The sequence below is a fragment of the Hylobates moloch genome, unplaced genomic scaffold, assembly GCF_009828535.3.
Source record: "Hylobates moloch isolate HMO894 unplaced genomic scaffold, HMol_V3 SCAFFOLD_14, whole genome shotgun sequence".
NCBI lineage: Eukaryota > Metazoa > Chordata > Mammalia > Primates > Hylobatidae > Hylobates > Hylobates moloch.
This window is the reverse complement of record NW_026652289.1, coordinates 93,500,335-93,515,422: the sequence shown is the minus strand read 5'-3', so window position 1 is coordinate 93,515,422 and position 15,088 is coordinate 93,500,335. Positions and strand designations below refer to the sequence as shown.

Below are 15,088 nucleotides of genomic sequence, written 5' to 3'. Positions count from 1 at the left end.
AGTGGAGCTCCTGACCCAGAATCCACTTCCTAGCCTCCAGCCTCAGTCCTCTCTCCAACTTTCTAGTCGTATTATGAGCTATTCTGGATTATTTATAACATTTAATTACTGTGTCACTTTTTGGATCACTGGATTACTTACTAGCTGATCACATATTAACCATTTCCTGTTTCATAATCCCTTAACTTGAACTCTTAACTCTATTGTCCACTCTCTCTAGTCCCATGTCCTTTGCCCCTTTGTATATCTTCATGCTGCTAGAACTACAATAGCTACTCGATGAATACTACCTAAATAGATTTAAGGTTTAACTGTGGGGGTTTTCTAAAGAAAGACTTCCAAGACTCCCTGCTGGTTTGTGTTTCCCTAGTAGACATGTAAAAATCTTCTTTCTGGGTATGGGCTCTGTGGGGACTGCACCAATCCTGTATTTTTGGAGTAATGAATGATAACCCAATGCAAAAACTGCATCTTAGAGGACCAGGAGGGGTGAGGCTGCCATCACTTTTGTTGAGGAAATAAGACCAGCTGTGGTCATTCCCATCAATTGTCCCCAATTATCTTTCTCCACCCACAGACCGAACCCATAACTCTGCTTCACATATATAAGCTGCCCTTTTCTTCCCAGTGCCACCCCAGAAGACTCAACTGGTTCATCTGTCTTCTGAGTTAAAAATCAGATTTCTCTGTACCCAAAGACCTTCAGTTGGAATGCTGTTGCAGTCAGAATGTTGCCCTAAAATTTGGGGAAAGAGATAAAGTAATAGAGAACAATTAAAGACAAGGAAAACTCTACTTCAAGTTTCACTAGCTTGCCAAGTTCATACCTTCGCAGCCAGCCGACACTCCATCACTCTGATATTGAAATGGGAAGTTGCTGCCTTATTCATCTCCACACAACTGTTGGCAATCACAAACACTGCTCCACTTGGGAGTTTTACATCAGTTGCCCTCAGAGGACTAAATTCTATCAACTTGGCCTGTTAGAAGAAAGATGAAAGGAGAAATATAATTTATTAGAATGCAGAAAATGTTCAAGTGTTTATGTATTTATTTATCTTAAAGTGTTTTGTCAAAAATGCATTCATTGATTCAAATATTACTTATTGACCTCCAGGCGCTGTACTAGGCACTGGAAATACAACAGTGAACAGGAAAGACACTGTCACTCCTCTCATAGAGCCCACAATCAAGTGGGAAAGACAGTCTAGTAGACAGACAAATACATTTCCAAGTTGTGTTACAATGGTAGCAAAGCACAGATGCTATACGGATACATAGCTGAAGCATCTGATCAGATACAGCCTACTGTAGGCTCCACTCAGTTGAAAAAGAGAAATCTAAACTGAGTCCTAAAAGATGAGCAAAAGTAGGGCAGACAGAGGGTTTCTTTCCTCAAAAAGCATGTCAAGAAGAGGGAAGAACTTAGGCAAGTCCCGGGGCAAAAAACAACATGGAATGTTAATGGAGCTACGGGCATGGAAATTTGGTTAGAGCTTACAGTTTGAGGGGTAAGAAGCGGTGAGAGGTTAGGATAGAGGGGTAAAGCAGGGGTCAGATGGTGAAGTGTTTTTTAAGCCCAAAGAACTTGGACTGTGTTCAGACTCTACAGCTAACTTACATTAACATCAGGACTCTGGCCCTCATGTCTGCCTGTTGAGTCTCATCCAAAACACCCAAAGTATTTTCTTAGTATTAAAACAAATTTCCTCATGCCTCATGTCTTTGGCTTAGGGGAATCAATAACAAATATTCTTAATAAGAAGGAATCCAGGTGTTCTTGGAAAATAGCCAAGCCTGTAGGAATCTGATGAAAAACTAAGAAAATGTTTTAAAGAAATGTTTGCTCTATTTTGGAAATGAGCAGCTTATGAGCAACAACTAAAACCTCTGCTCTGCCTAAAGGAGTTGATAGCCAAGGGGAAGTGGTATCCAGCTAAGGAATTCATTCCTGGCTTACTGTCAACATTCTTTTTCCCACCACTGAAGCCCCAAAAATGTTGACAGAGAAAAATGATACCAAAGAGTAAATTATAAAAAGAGGGACTGTGAATATATGTGGTAAGAGAACTATGATTTGGGTTTAAAACCAACATAAGATTATAAAAATGCATGAGATGAAGTGATTTAGGACAGGAGCGGGAAATGAGGTTCCAATAACTAGGGAATTGAGAAAGCTCACCTTAACAATGAAGAAAAATAGAAGAGGGGAAAAAGCTAGACACATGAGAAAAACAGACCAGAGGTATCATTCTGGAAGTGTAAGAGAAAGGCAATCAACATGAAATAGAGTAGGTTAACTGGTGGCAGCCTTGAGTTACAAGCAGTTGGGAAGTAATATCCTACAATACAGCCTAATATAGTAGGCTGTCCATAACCAAGCATCCTGGGGCTTTCAGGGCCTTCCCCTCCATGTAAATTTTCCCACTAGGAATTTCCGAATGGCTCCTATTTGGAATGCTACCTACAGTTCCTTCTTCTGCAAGAAATGATATAGACTGGTCCATGCCTCCTCCTTCAGTGCCAATGTAACGCTCACTCTTGGCACAGATTTCTGCAAGTTCCACCTGGAAAGGTAAAAACTGATTTATACTGTGAGTAGTCATAAGCCATTTCTCATTCATTTCTTACTACATGCATGACAAATAGGTTTGAATTCCAGCGCCAACTCTGATCAACTAATAGTAGCCTGCCTGGAGCACTGCATTAAAAAGGGCTCCAGACTATAGGAAAATATACCAACATCGATTAACAATGTCTGCTATGGGTATGAAATAAGATATTGACTGTGCATGCTATGTTTTTGCCATCCCTAAAAGTCTCCACAGAGCAAGCAGTTTCTACCATCTTTCTATTTACTCTATCCTTCCCTAGACTGGTATCACTGAGAATCTCATATGGGCAATCATTCATTTTTGCCTCAGCTTCCTTTGTCTCCCAACAGTGAACTACTATTCCACAGTCTACCCATAACCAAAGTGGGGTCATTAAACTTTATTTTCCTGCCCAAAAGTAATGAAGTCTCTCTGGCATTTCCATTAAATGTAAGAATCAGAACTGGTGTCATCTCATCAGGCTCGTCTTCCTCCAACCAAGATGTTCTAACCCAAAGTGAAAATATTAAAATATCTGTTTAAGAATCTTTAATGGCTTCCTGTTGATTAAGAAATAAATCTAAACTCCTCAACCAGGCATTTTGAAGGCTTCCAAAATCTGGGACCATTATGCATGTGAAATTGACCACTCTTATCCAGTTAGATTTGTCTCTTTGACCATTTCACACATGTTTATGCAACTTGGTATTACTTCCTGTCTTCTCTCCTGTATAAATTGTACTTTTGTTCAATATCCAGTTTATTGGCTAGCTACTATAGATAAATCTCTGGACTGACCACCGAAATCTTTCTTCATGGCCGGGCACTGTGGCTTACGCCTGTAATCCCAGCACTTTGGGAGGTCAAGGCGGGCAGATCATGAGGTAAAGAGATCAAGACCATCCTGGCCAACATGGTGAAACCCCATCTCTACTAAAAATACAAAAATTAGCTGGGCGTTGTGGCCCATGCCTGTAGTCCCAGCTACTCAGGAGGCTGAGGCAGGAGAGTCGCTTGAACCTGGGCAGTGGAGGTTGCAGTGAGCCAAGATTGCACCACTGCACTCCAGCCTGGCGACAGAGTGTGACCCCTTCTCAAAAAAAAAAAAAAAAACTTTCTTCATCATGGAGTCTTCTTTGAATATTATTCCCATCATGGTGTCCCCTTTTTCTAAACTCCTAAAATATTTGTAGTTAGTATCATCTAATACTCACACTACTATTCATTCATTCATCTGTTCAGTTTTATTTATTGTAAGACTTTATTCAGGCCCTTATTTCTGTTTTACTATATGATGTTTCTAGAATAATTATTCTGAAACACTGATATAATCATCTCTTGCCTGCTTGGTTGCCAACACCTTAATGCTCATACTCTTCAGCATGGTACACAAGGTCTTTAATGACTTAACCCTAGTGCACTTCTCCAGCCTGCTATCCCACCACTCCTACTGTAAACCCTAAGCTCCAGCCAACAGCGATACTAAACAAATGCTGTTCTTTACTACCCAAGGCTCTTTCACATCTCATTGTCTTTACAAATACGATTTTCCATTCTCTTCACTCAATACTCCCCCCAGCATTCCCAACTAGTCAACAACTCAAGCAGCACCTTGCCGTGGAACCTGCACCACCACCCATATGCACACATACCACATAACTCCTCCTCAGCACTCCCTGTTAATAACTCTATTATCATGTATTGAATATGCTTTAAGTGTGGGTCTACTTGTCTTTTTATCTACATGTCTGTGAATCACAGTGCTATTATTGCTCCTTAATTGTTAATTGTTTCATGTTTCTATCATATCTGTTTCTTGTGAGAAATGAATAAAATATGGTGTTTCTTTCTTGTCCCCTACTTCACATAATGCCAAACACATAGTAAATATTAATAAACACCTGCTGCTTTCAATTTCTGAGAATAGCTGCCCAAACACCATCTGACAGATTCTGCAAGTGTCATATTCCTTGTTGGTCATGTGGATTCACTAACATTAACTTTTGTCTTGTGACATGAGGTAAACTTAGGATTTTGATGCAATAGGCATTGTTCACAGTCTGCTGACACACAGAGCCAGTGTCCATAATATGTACATTAAAAATAAATTAGTAACCAAAAGATCAAAACACTTGGATTTAAAATGTAGAGAAACAACATACCTAGATGAAGCAGTAGATTCATCATTATGTAAGAGATGATGGAACCTGGGTGCCCAACTAACTGTGACCCTGGGCCAGTGTAAAAAGTCCGCTCCCCTCAACAGCAATAACAGCCACATTTACTGAGTCACAGTATGTGGTAAGTATGCTAAGTACCTTGCATTACTTCTTTTGTAAGCATTATCTCCTTCAAACCTCCAAACAAAGTTCTGCTTATCCCCATTATAGACATGGGGAAAATGGGGCTTAGAGATATATAACCAGAAGTGGAAGAGCCAGGATTTGAACCTCACCTGACTCCAAAGCCTGTATTCTTTTCTCACTGGACTTCAACTACTCCCTGCAAAATGGAGATGATGTAATCTATTTTTCACTACCTCAAAGGGATATGAAAAGACAAATGAGATTCACCAAAATTTAAGTTATCCTCCCTCTTAAGAGGAAAAAACCAGAACACTGAGAAGTTTGATACGTTTATGCTTATTATTTTTTCCATGTATTCATATTCTATTAACAATGCTAATAGTTTTAGTAATTAAGGTTTATTGAGCACTTATTATGTGCTAGGTAGTGTTCTAATTGCTTTGCCTGAATTATTTATTTCTCACACAACCCTATTGATATGGTTTGGCTGTGTCCCCACCCAAAAGCTCATCTTGAATTGTAATCCTCATAATCCCTATGTGTCAAGGGCAGGACCAGGTGGGGGTAATTGGATCACAGGGTTGGTTTCCCCCATGCTGTTCTCATGACAGTGAGTGAGTCTCAGGAGATCTGATGATTTTATAAGTGTCTGGCATTTCCCCTGCTTGCACTCACTCCGCCCTGCCGCCTGGTGAAGAAAGTACCTGCTTCTCCTTTGCCTTCTGCCATGATTGTAAGTTTCCTGAGGCCACCCCAGCAATGTGGAACTGTGAGTCAATTACATCTCTTTCCTTTAAAAATTACCCAGTATCAAGTATTTCTTCATAGCAGTATGATAACGGACTAATACACCTATAAAATAGGTCTCTGCAGCTTACAGATTAGGAAACTGAGTGGGTTTATTAGCTGAGACTAGGCTAGTAATTATTAAAGATATAATTCAAACTCAAATGATCTGACTCCAGCACCCATAATCTTCACCACCACCATATATTACCTCCTACCCATAATAAGGAGAAAAGTACCCACCTCCCTAGCCACAGCATTATTGTAATGATCCAAGAAACTAAAGTTTAAAACTTCAAATAAAAGTACTTCATAGTGCTCTAAAGTACTACACAGTTGTTGTTATCTTTACATGATGAATAAGGAATCATCTGATTTACACAAGAAAGCAGCTAAGTCCCAAGCCAAACGTAAAGACAAGTTATGATTACTATAGAATACAAGACCATTTTTTAAGTGTTCAGGGAAACAGAATTTAAAGAATCTGGATTCCTCTAAAACAGCCAATTCAACATTAGGGAGTAATGAAGCCTAAGGCAAACAGGAAAATAGATGCCCGATTTTTTTTTTTTTTTTTTTTTTTTTTTGAGAAGGAGTCTAGCTCTGTCGCCCAGGCTGGAGTGCAGCGGTGCGATCTCGGCTCACTGCAAGCTCCGCCTCCCGGGTTCACGCCATTCTCCTGCCTCAGCCTCCCGAGTAGCTGGGACTACAGGCTCCCACCACCACGCCTGGCTAATTTTTGTATTTTTAGTAGAGACGGGGTTTCACCATGTTAGCCAGGATGGTCTCGATCTCCTGACCTCATGATCTGCCAACCTTGGTCTCCCAAAGTGCTGGGATTACAGGCGTGAGCCACCGCACCCGACCATATGCCCGATTTAAAGCATTTGGGTCTACTTACAGGGGGCAGGGAGTCTCCACTCACAAAATATAAAACTTGCCTGTAGTAAAATATTCAACTGCAGGCCCACCAGCTGGTTTCCCCAGCGGCCCTACCTCTTCACCCCAGTACCATAAGCAGAAAGGTCAAATCCTTTTTTTTTGTTTGTTTGAGACGGAGTCTCACTCTGTCACCCAGGCTGGAGTGCAGTGGCCCGATCCCCGCTCACTGCAAGCTCTGCCTCCCGGGTTCACGCCATTCTCCTGCCTCAGGCTCCTGAGTAGCTGAGACTACAGGCGCCCACCACCACACCTGGCTAATTTTTTGTATTTTTTAGTAGAGACGGGGTTTCACCGTGTTAGCCAGGATGGTCTCGATCTCCCGACCTCGTGATCCACCCGCCTTGGCCTCCCAAAGTGCTGGGATTACAAGTGTGAGCCACCACGCCCGGCCAGAAAGATCAAATCCTAAATCATTATGAGATGTAAAGAAACTAGAAACAGCCGGGTGTGGTGGCTCACACCTGTAATCCCAGCACTTTGGGAGGCCGAGGCGGGCGGATCACGAGGTCAGGACATTGAGACCATCCTGGTTAACACGGTGAAACCCTGTCTCTACTAAAAACACAAAAATTAGCCGGGCGTGTTGGCGGGCGCCTGTAGTCCCAGCTACTCGGGTGGCTGAGGCAGAAGAATGGTGTGAACCCGGGAGGCGGAGCTTGCAGTGAGCCGAGATTGCACCACTGCACTCTGGCCTGGGCAACAGAGCGAGACTCTGTCTCAAAAAAGAAAATAGAAACAAAGGTTAAAAAAACAAAAACCAAACAACACGAAACAAAAAAAAAAAACCTCAGATTCTATTAAGAAAAAAACTTGCATTCTTCTGATGGTAAACAAAAATTAGGCCCACAGAAATCAAAGAAATAATAAATAATTAATAAATAAATTAGGCCCATGGCCTAAGCCAGAGATAGCATGACCTGAACTCAGAGAACAATTAATGAAGGGATCTGGTGCCTTAACAGCACTACAATGTAAAAGGAAGCAGAGAATGTTGTCATTATGGATGATGTGAGGGAGACATGTGAGCGAGTCTATCCATGCTTTTTCTGTCCTTTCGGACACTGAAAATAGAACCATAAAATGTCCTCCAAGGATTATAATCAGACAGAGTGACTTGCAAAGACACTGAATCAATACTCCATACCTACTTAAATTATGTAAAATCTCAATAGATTTCACAAGAATAAGGAGTAGCTGTCAAAAGCACATTATCAAAAGCATATAGAAAAGAAGCTTATCGGAAGCTAACTTCATGGATAGAACAAAATGAATTCAGGAACCCCATTCTCTTTAGCAAAGGACAAAGGCATATTTCTACCTGATGGCTAAGTGATTCTAAGGCTTTTCCACCGTACCCCATAAACACAAACACACAACCCGAAAACCCTCAAGCTAGATCAGCAAAGCTCTAATGAAGAATGGGTTCACTCCCCTCTCTACCATGTATTTTATTTTGCCCTTAAACTTGAGCACCACAAGAACCCCAGGGATTTCCAAACTAGTCACTTGTGACATTTTGCTCTCTATCCCTTCTTTCAAAACCCTAATGACTGAGAATCATTAGGGAAGACAACTTGACTGCATGGGAAACTTTGCCAAAGTGTGTAACCAATAAGCTGCTATCTATTCAGACATCTGCCCTCTGGACAGTTGGGAGAAACCTGACATTATTTACAGATCTTCTTTTAAAGCTACTAAACGTAGTTAATGAAGCTACTTTAGCCCTTTGTGTGGTTCTCTTGAAGCAGCCTGGGAAGGAAACAAAAGGCTTGTGGCCTTCCTAAATTAAACAGTTTATCCATCTGCACGCCAGTGGAACTCCAGGTAAGAGGAGAAATGAAATAACAGGGTTCAACTTAACAGAGAATCTAATTAAATCTAACTGATTAGCACTGAGAAAGGCTAAAGATTCATGAATGTTATGCCTCACTAAACGTGGATATCCACAAAAAAACAATAATAATAATACAAAAAGACAAGAATACAGTGACCTGTTTTTGTTTAGCAGTTTCAATAATGAGATTGTTAAAAGTTGAATTACACTGGAAGGAATGTTTCTCTGAGTTAGTTAACCATGCCTTCGGGAAGTCTAACTATTCAGAACACAAGGCTCTAACCAAGACAAAATTATACTGTTATAGTCGGCTGCCATAAGTGCAAGTCGAGGGAAAAGAAGGAAATAAACAGACCCATTCATTCATTCAACAATCATTTAAATAGTGACCTAACAGATAAGTGAATAGGCCAGTGTCTGCCCTCAAGGAGCTCACAATATTGATAGTGTCTTTAGGTAAACAAGTCTTCCAAAAGAAAATGTAAACCTGGAGTGCCAGACAGCTTCTGTTTGCCTCTCCAGATCTGTCCACTTCCCTTCACCCTGCTATCTGCCCCAGAAGGCTGCCCAGGATGAACTACAGTCATGTGCTGCACAAAAACATTCTGGAGTGGTCTCATAAGAGTAAAATGGAGCTGAACAATTCCTATCACCTAGTGACACCATAGCTCAGAGCAGTTGTAACATCACATTACATTTGTGGTAATGTTGATGTATACAAACCTACTGCACTGCCAGTCATATAAAAGTGTAGTACGTATGATTATGCACAGTACATAATACTTGATAATGGTAACAAATGACTATGCTACTGGTGTACATATTTATTATACTTTTTATCATTATTTTAGAGCATATGCCTTCTACTTATTAAAAAAAAAGTTAACTGTAAAACAGTCTCAAGACAGGTCTTCGGGAAGTATGCCAGAAGAAGGCACTGCTATCACAGGAGATGACAGCTCCGTGCATGTTATTGCCCCTGAAGACCTTCCAGTAGGACAAGAGGTGGAGGTGGAACACAGTCATATTGATGATCCTGACTCTGTTTTAGTTTTTAACAAAAAAACTAAAAGTTTAAAAAGTTAAAAAAATAAAAAATTTTAAAAATAGAAAAGAGCTCATAGAATAAGGCTATAAGGAAACACTTTGTACAGCTATACAATGTGTTTGTGTTTCAAGCTAAGTGTTATTACAAGAGTCAAAAAGTTTTTTTTTTTTAATTTTGTTTATAAAGTAAAAAAGTTATAGCAAGCTAACATTAGTTTATTACTGAAGGAAAACATTTTTATATAAATTTAGTGTGGCCTACATGTACAGTGTTGATAAAGTCTACAGTAGTGTACAGTTATGTCCTGGGCCTTCACATTCACTCACCACTCACAGACTCACCCAGAGCAACTGCCAGTCCTGCAAGCTCCATTCATGATAAATGCCCAATATAACTGTACCATTTTTTTCTTTTAAACCATATTTTTACTTTACCTTTTTTATGTTTAGATACACAAATACCATTGTGTTACAACTGCCTATAGTATTCAGTACAGTAATATGCTGTACTGGTTCTATAGCCTAGAAGCAATAGGCTGTACCATATAGACTAGGCGTGTAGTAGGCTACACCATCTAGGTTTGTGTTAGTACACTCTATGATGTTGACACAATGACAAAATCATCTAACAGCACATTTCTCAGTCCATAACCCCATTGTTAAGCAATGCATAATTGTGCATCAACAGGCTCAGGTGCTCTCTGCTTCCCATTAGGTTCTTCTAACAGAAGACTCTGGCAGGAAATGGGGAAGGGAGGGAGAGTGAAGTGAGGTCTCTCCCTGTCGAAGGTACCTTCAGGCCCAAGGGCAGCAACAGCACAGCTACAGGTTAGTCCTGGATGTCCCCTAAACCCACATCTTTGTAAACAGTCCCAGTGAAATAAATTGTCCTTTAGTATTGAGTGTGCCATCTGTTTTCTGTTACAACCCTGACTGTTTCATCTAGATAAGGTAAAAACATTAATGGCTCCTCTGACTTTACCTCAAATATTTTCTCTATTTTCTCCCTCTCTAATCCTTCTACACCCTAACTTTCAAAATTTCTATGTTCTTATCTGGGGGTATTTTCAAATTCTTCCCCAAGTTGTCAAACATATTAGGTAGAGCCCATCCAGGACAGAGAAATTCTCCATGAAATAGCACCAAGATAACTCTAAAAGAGACTGAAGCAGACTTGCTTTCTTTTGAAACATGACTGATGACCAAGCTCTAACTTACAGACACTTTGTAAGGAAAAAAAAAAAGCCTGTTCTAATATTTTTTTTTCAAGAAGGAGGCTATTATTTCTTCTTCACATCTGTAACTTAAAGAGATGTAATGCAAAGGAATTAGTAACTTTTGCATTTTTTACTTCAAGAAAAGTTGCCTAGGACAAAGACAGCCAATTCCCAAACTGGGCACAGCAGATGCAAATGACCCTGATGGTTCAGGCTGAAAAGTTCCTGTAAATAATACAGGAAAGAAAGGAAGGAGTTTAAATATCAAAACAAGCAGAAACTAGAAAAAAACAACAACAGTGAGGAGGTTTCTCCAAAGTCAATCTAAGAAGTCTGCAAAAATGTAGAAACACCACAGAGTTTGCATTAAGCACTCCGAGTTTGCATTAAGTACTCATGCTTTTTTCACACATAGCTTGTTTTTAGTTCTTAGGGCTGGATATTCATATGTTCTCCTATAAAAGCTCAATGGGCTCAGAAAGTGTGTATCACAAAAGAACAAAAGTACACTCTCCTATCTGTGTACAGTGGAGAGAACATGATCTAATGAACCTGGAGAAAGCTAGTAGTTGGGACATGTGGCTCTAAAAATATCTCAGGTGCTCACTGAGGGCAGAAGCACAGTCTTCCAGTGGCTCCCTCCAGACTCGTCGTCGACAAGAGAAAGACAAAGACGACTTCCTTAACCTAACTGACCTGCAATCCAAGTCACAGAGGGACCCAGATTCTGAGAAGGAGCCTTCAACAATGAGGCTGGAGCAAAGTATTTTATTCAAACACTTTGGGATCCTAGGCCCATGGGAATCCTGGGGAAATGTCTATGATAGGTTTCTTCTAGACCTCAACCATCACGGCCTGTGCTGGATGAGGAGGAATCTTATTAGTACCTAACAATGTACAACCTTGGATATTTCTCCCGATGATGATTCTGGATGTGCAAATGTGTGTGGTAAAACTGTTAAAATATTAACATGAATCTAAAAGGTAATAATGAGATGCAAAGGGAGAAAAGAGTACAGTATACTCTGCTACTCCAAGTGCGGTCTTCACACGCAGCATTGGTGTCACCTGGGAACTGGTGAAACCTGCACAATCTCATGCTCCATCCCAGACCTACTGAATCAGAATCTGCAGCTTAACAAGATCCCCAGGCGATCTGCAAGCACATTAAATCTGAAACAGCCCTTTAAATGATTTCCTACATGACAAGGCTTTCTTGATAAATTAAACAAATTGGGAAAGAATTTAATAAAAAAGTGAAGAAAGCTGACAAATACCAAATGTCTTCTAAGGCTAGACACTGTGCAGGGTATTTTGTACATCTTATTTAACTTACAAAACAACCCAGAAAAAGAATTATAACTTTTTATAGAATTGTAAATTCTCTATCTCATAGAGAAGGAAATTGAGGCTCAAAAAGGTCAATAAACTGACCTAAAATAAGATTCAAAGCCAAAAAGGCCTGGCTCCAAAGTCCACCAAGCTACCTTGTCATTCTGCTTCAGGAAACAGAGGCTGTGCCCAAAATTGGGCAGTGGTGAGCCAATGGAGCACAAGCTGTGCATATCTGAACTGAAACTCCTTTTCATTAGAATGAACAATGAAGTTGACCATAAGTTCTAGGAAGCAGACATTTCTGATTCATCACAATGTTCCTCCATTTTCTCTTCAAGTTAAAAAATGTGTACCTTGCTGGATGGTCTGAGGCTTGGAAGGCTTTGCCATTATCCATCTCCAAACACAATTCCCAAATACTTTCCACCCAAAGATCCCAATGTTCTTCATTGTTTTGCAATCCAGAGTGATCTCAATATAGGGCTAATATCTTGGTATGATTTCTATAGCCCGATAATTGTAATGCCAGCTAACACAGTGCCTCAGACACTGTTCTAAGCACTTTTTGTGTTCTATCTAGTTTCAGATTCGTGAGGGAGGGAGTTTCAAATCCATTTTATAATGAAGAAACTGAAGCATAGAGAGGTTAAATAAACTGCCCAAGATCATTCAGCTAGTAAGTGACAAAGCCAGAATTTGAGCTCAGAGTCTTGGTTCTATGCTTTTAAGCATAATACTATACTTTATCTCTCAGGGAAACGTTTCAGGATTAGACCAGGAACCCAAAATTCAGTAGCCCCCATAGCCTTCCCTGCATACTTATCTCTCACTAGCACAATTGACTGAATCCCTTTCATTGTTTAAATTCTTAAAAAACACAGGGTGGGAGTTGGAGGGAATAGTCAGCAAACACATACCAAAGTAACTACTACTGGGAAGAGGAGAAGAGGGGAGAAAAAACTGCCTAAAAAAAAGTTGTTGGGGAAAGCCAACAGGAGGCAGAAGCCTGGCCGGCCTGATGGAATCAGACAATAATATGACCCAAGTCACTGATACTAAATACCAACAGGGCCTCCATTGCCTGTGGTAAAGGCTAGTGTCACTCCTTTGGCTGATAGAATACTTATTTTGGCTCTGACCTTCTAAAAATGCTAAATAATGATAACAATGGATGGGCAGCAGGCTTACAATCTCTGTGGTTTGGCAAGCATGTCCTGGAATTGCACATTCCTTCCCATGGATAGAGGAACCCTCCTATTCCCTGAAGGAAGGGTTCCTTATACTGTGTTTTGAGCAGAACAGTCCTGTCCTGACCTTGAGGTCCTAACTGCAGGATCTCTAGTGGCAAACCAATCTGTACTCTCCTAGAGAATGATAAGAGAGGGGCATTTGATGACTAGTTATTATTTCTTTCCCTAGCATAATAATAACTATGAGAATACTTGCTAATTTTCCCAATATGGATCTGATCATACAGATATAGATGCAAACCAAAGAGAAAGAAAGAACTTCTATGAATCATCATCTGAGTCAACCAAATACATATCTCAGTGTACACATTTGCCTTGGGGAAAGGGTTTTATGTATACAATAGTTAATTCGCAAACACTTTGACATGTAGTGGGAAGCATCTTTAGGGTCAGGAAATGCTGAGGGTGTTCCAAGAGTTGTTACTGAAATAAATTGATTTTACTGCACTGTGCTCAAATGTTATGCTCAGAGCATCTACTGAAGGTCATTATAAGAAACAGTCATGTGAACACCACTTTTGCATTTGTTTTCGGACACTGCAGAGGTGATTTTCATTATATTTTATGCGCTCTAAAGAATCCATGTGAGAAACACATTTCAGAATTTAGCACCCCCAGGGAAAATACTGCCTCTTCTGAAGAACTGGAATGATTCCTCTATTCTGATCATGAGACCTCTATAACTTACTATTGCCCTTTTCACCTTGGCCTCCAGGAATCTTAGTAAGTAAGATTAAACAAAACAATTACATTAAGTAATTAAGAGTTGGTATGTTTTTATTCTTCTTTCTTTTGTCCTAGTTTTCTACTCTAATTTATTAACCTTATTGAATATTTTGGATTGTATAATTCCTAGACACTTTAAAGAAAATAGGCACTTGGTACAAGTAGAATAAAAAACTGAGACATAGCAGATGGGAGGAATAGTTACGTTAAGGGAGCAACGATAAACAAGAGTACATTCTAAGAAGGGGGAGCAAGAATGGTGAGGAGGTCCAGTAGCCATATTCCATAAGGAAGAGTTGAAACAACAGTGGATGTGTGGCTTAGAGAAAGAATAAGAGGACACACAAGCGGTTCCTTCAAACTTCAAAGGATCCTAATATCAAAAGGAGGAGACAATTGGGGATACCTAGGTAGAAAGGGTAGAGTCTGATTAAATAGAAGGAAAATCTTTCCAATGATTAGAGTGGTCCAAGAATGAAAAGGGCTAATTTGTGAAGCAGTGAGATCACTATGGTAACAGAGGCTAGAAAATGATCTCCTATTAATATCTCAAGTTGGGAGGTGACTGGAATAAAAATGCACATAGGGAGAGGGCCCCTGAGTTCTGGGGTTCAGAGACAGCAGCCTCTTAACTTCAATTCCTAGGGAAACTACACTTCCTTGTCCTCCTCCAAATTTTAAAAATTTATAAATATTCTGTTCTACAAAAGATGAAAATGTATGTAGAAATGCTGAAACAAAAGGGTTAAATTCCTCACTCTTTGCAAAATAGGACAGGGAAGTAAAAGGAAAACTTCATGAAAGAGTAGAGAATTTCCATTTTGTCCTGTCTTCCAAAATGTGCATTCTTGGGCACAACTCTACTCCCCATGATGTTTATAAGGCCTATGCTGAGTTGAGGCTACCACAAGAGCTCACCTTCACCCTCCATGCAATCTACCAGGCCCCTGACCTTGCACTGCACAATATACCCTATGGAAGAAGTACCTCAGGGGCAGATTCATTTTATCTCTTGTATAGCACTTTTTAAATATATATTTGCGGGTCTATG

The 15,088-nt window shown here is 40.1% G+C and overlaps 1 protein-coding gene across 5 annotated transcripts in view; it reads right to left on the bottom strand.

Moving 5' to 3' along the window:
* GALK2 (galactokinase 2) overlaps positions 1–15,088 on the bottom strand; it is a 163,130-nt gene that overhangs the window by 50,527 nt on the left and 97,515 nt on the right. For all 5 annotated transcript variants that reach the window (XM_032176326.2, XM_032176327.2, XM_058427728.1 and 2 more), the window contains exons 6-7: positions 2,469–2,567; positions 828–980 (exon numbers count right to left, since the gene is read on the bottom strand). In XM_032176326.2, coding sequence (XP_032032217.1) covers positions 828–980; positions 2,469–2,567 — 252 coding nt within the window. The remainder of the gene's footprint in view (positions 1–827; positions 981–2,468; positions 2,568–15,088) is intronic.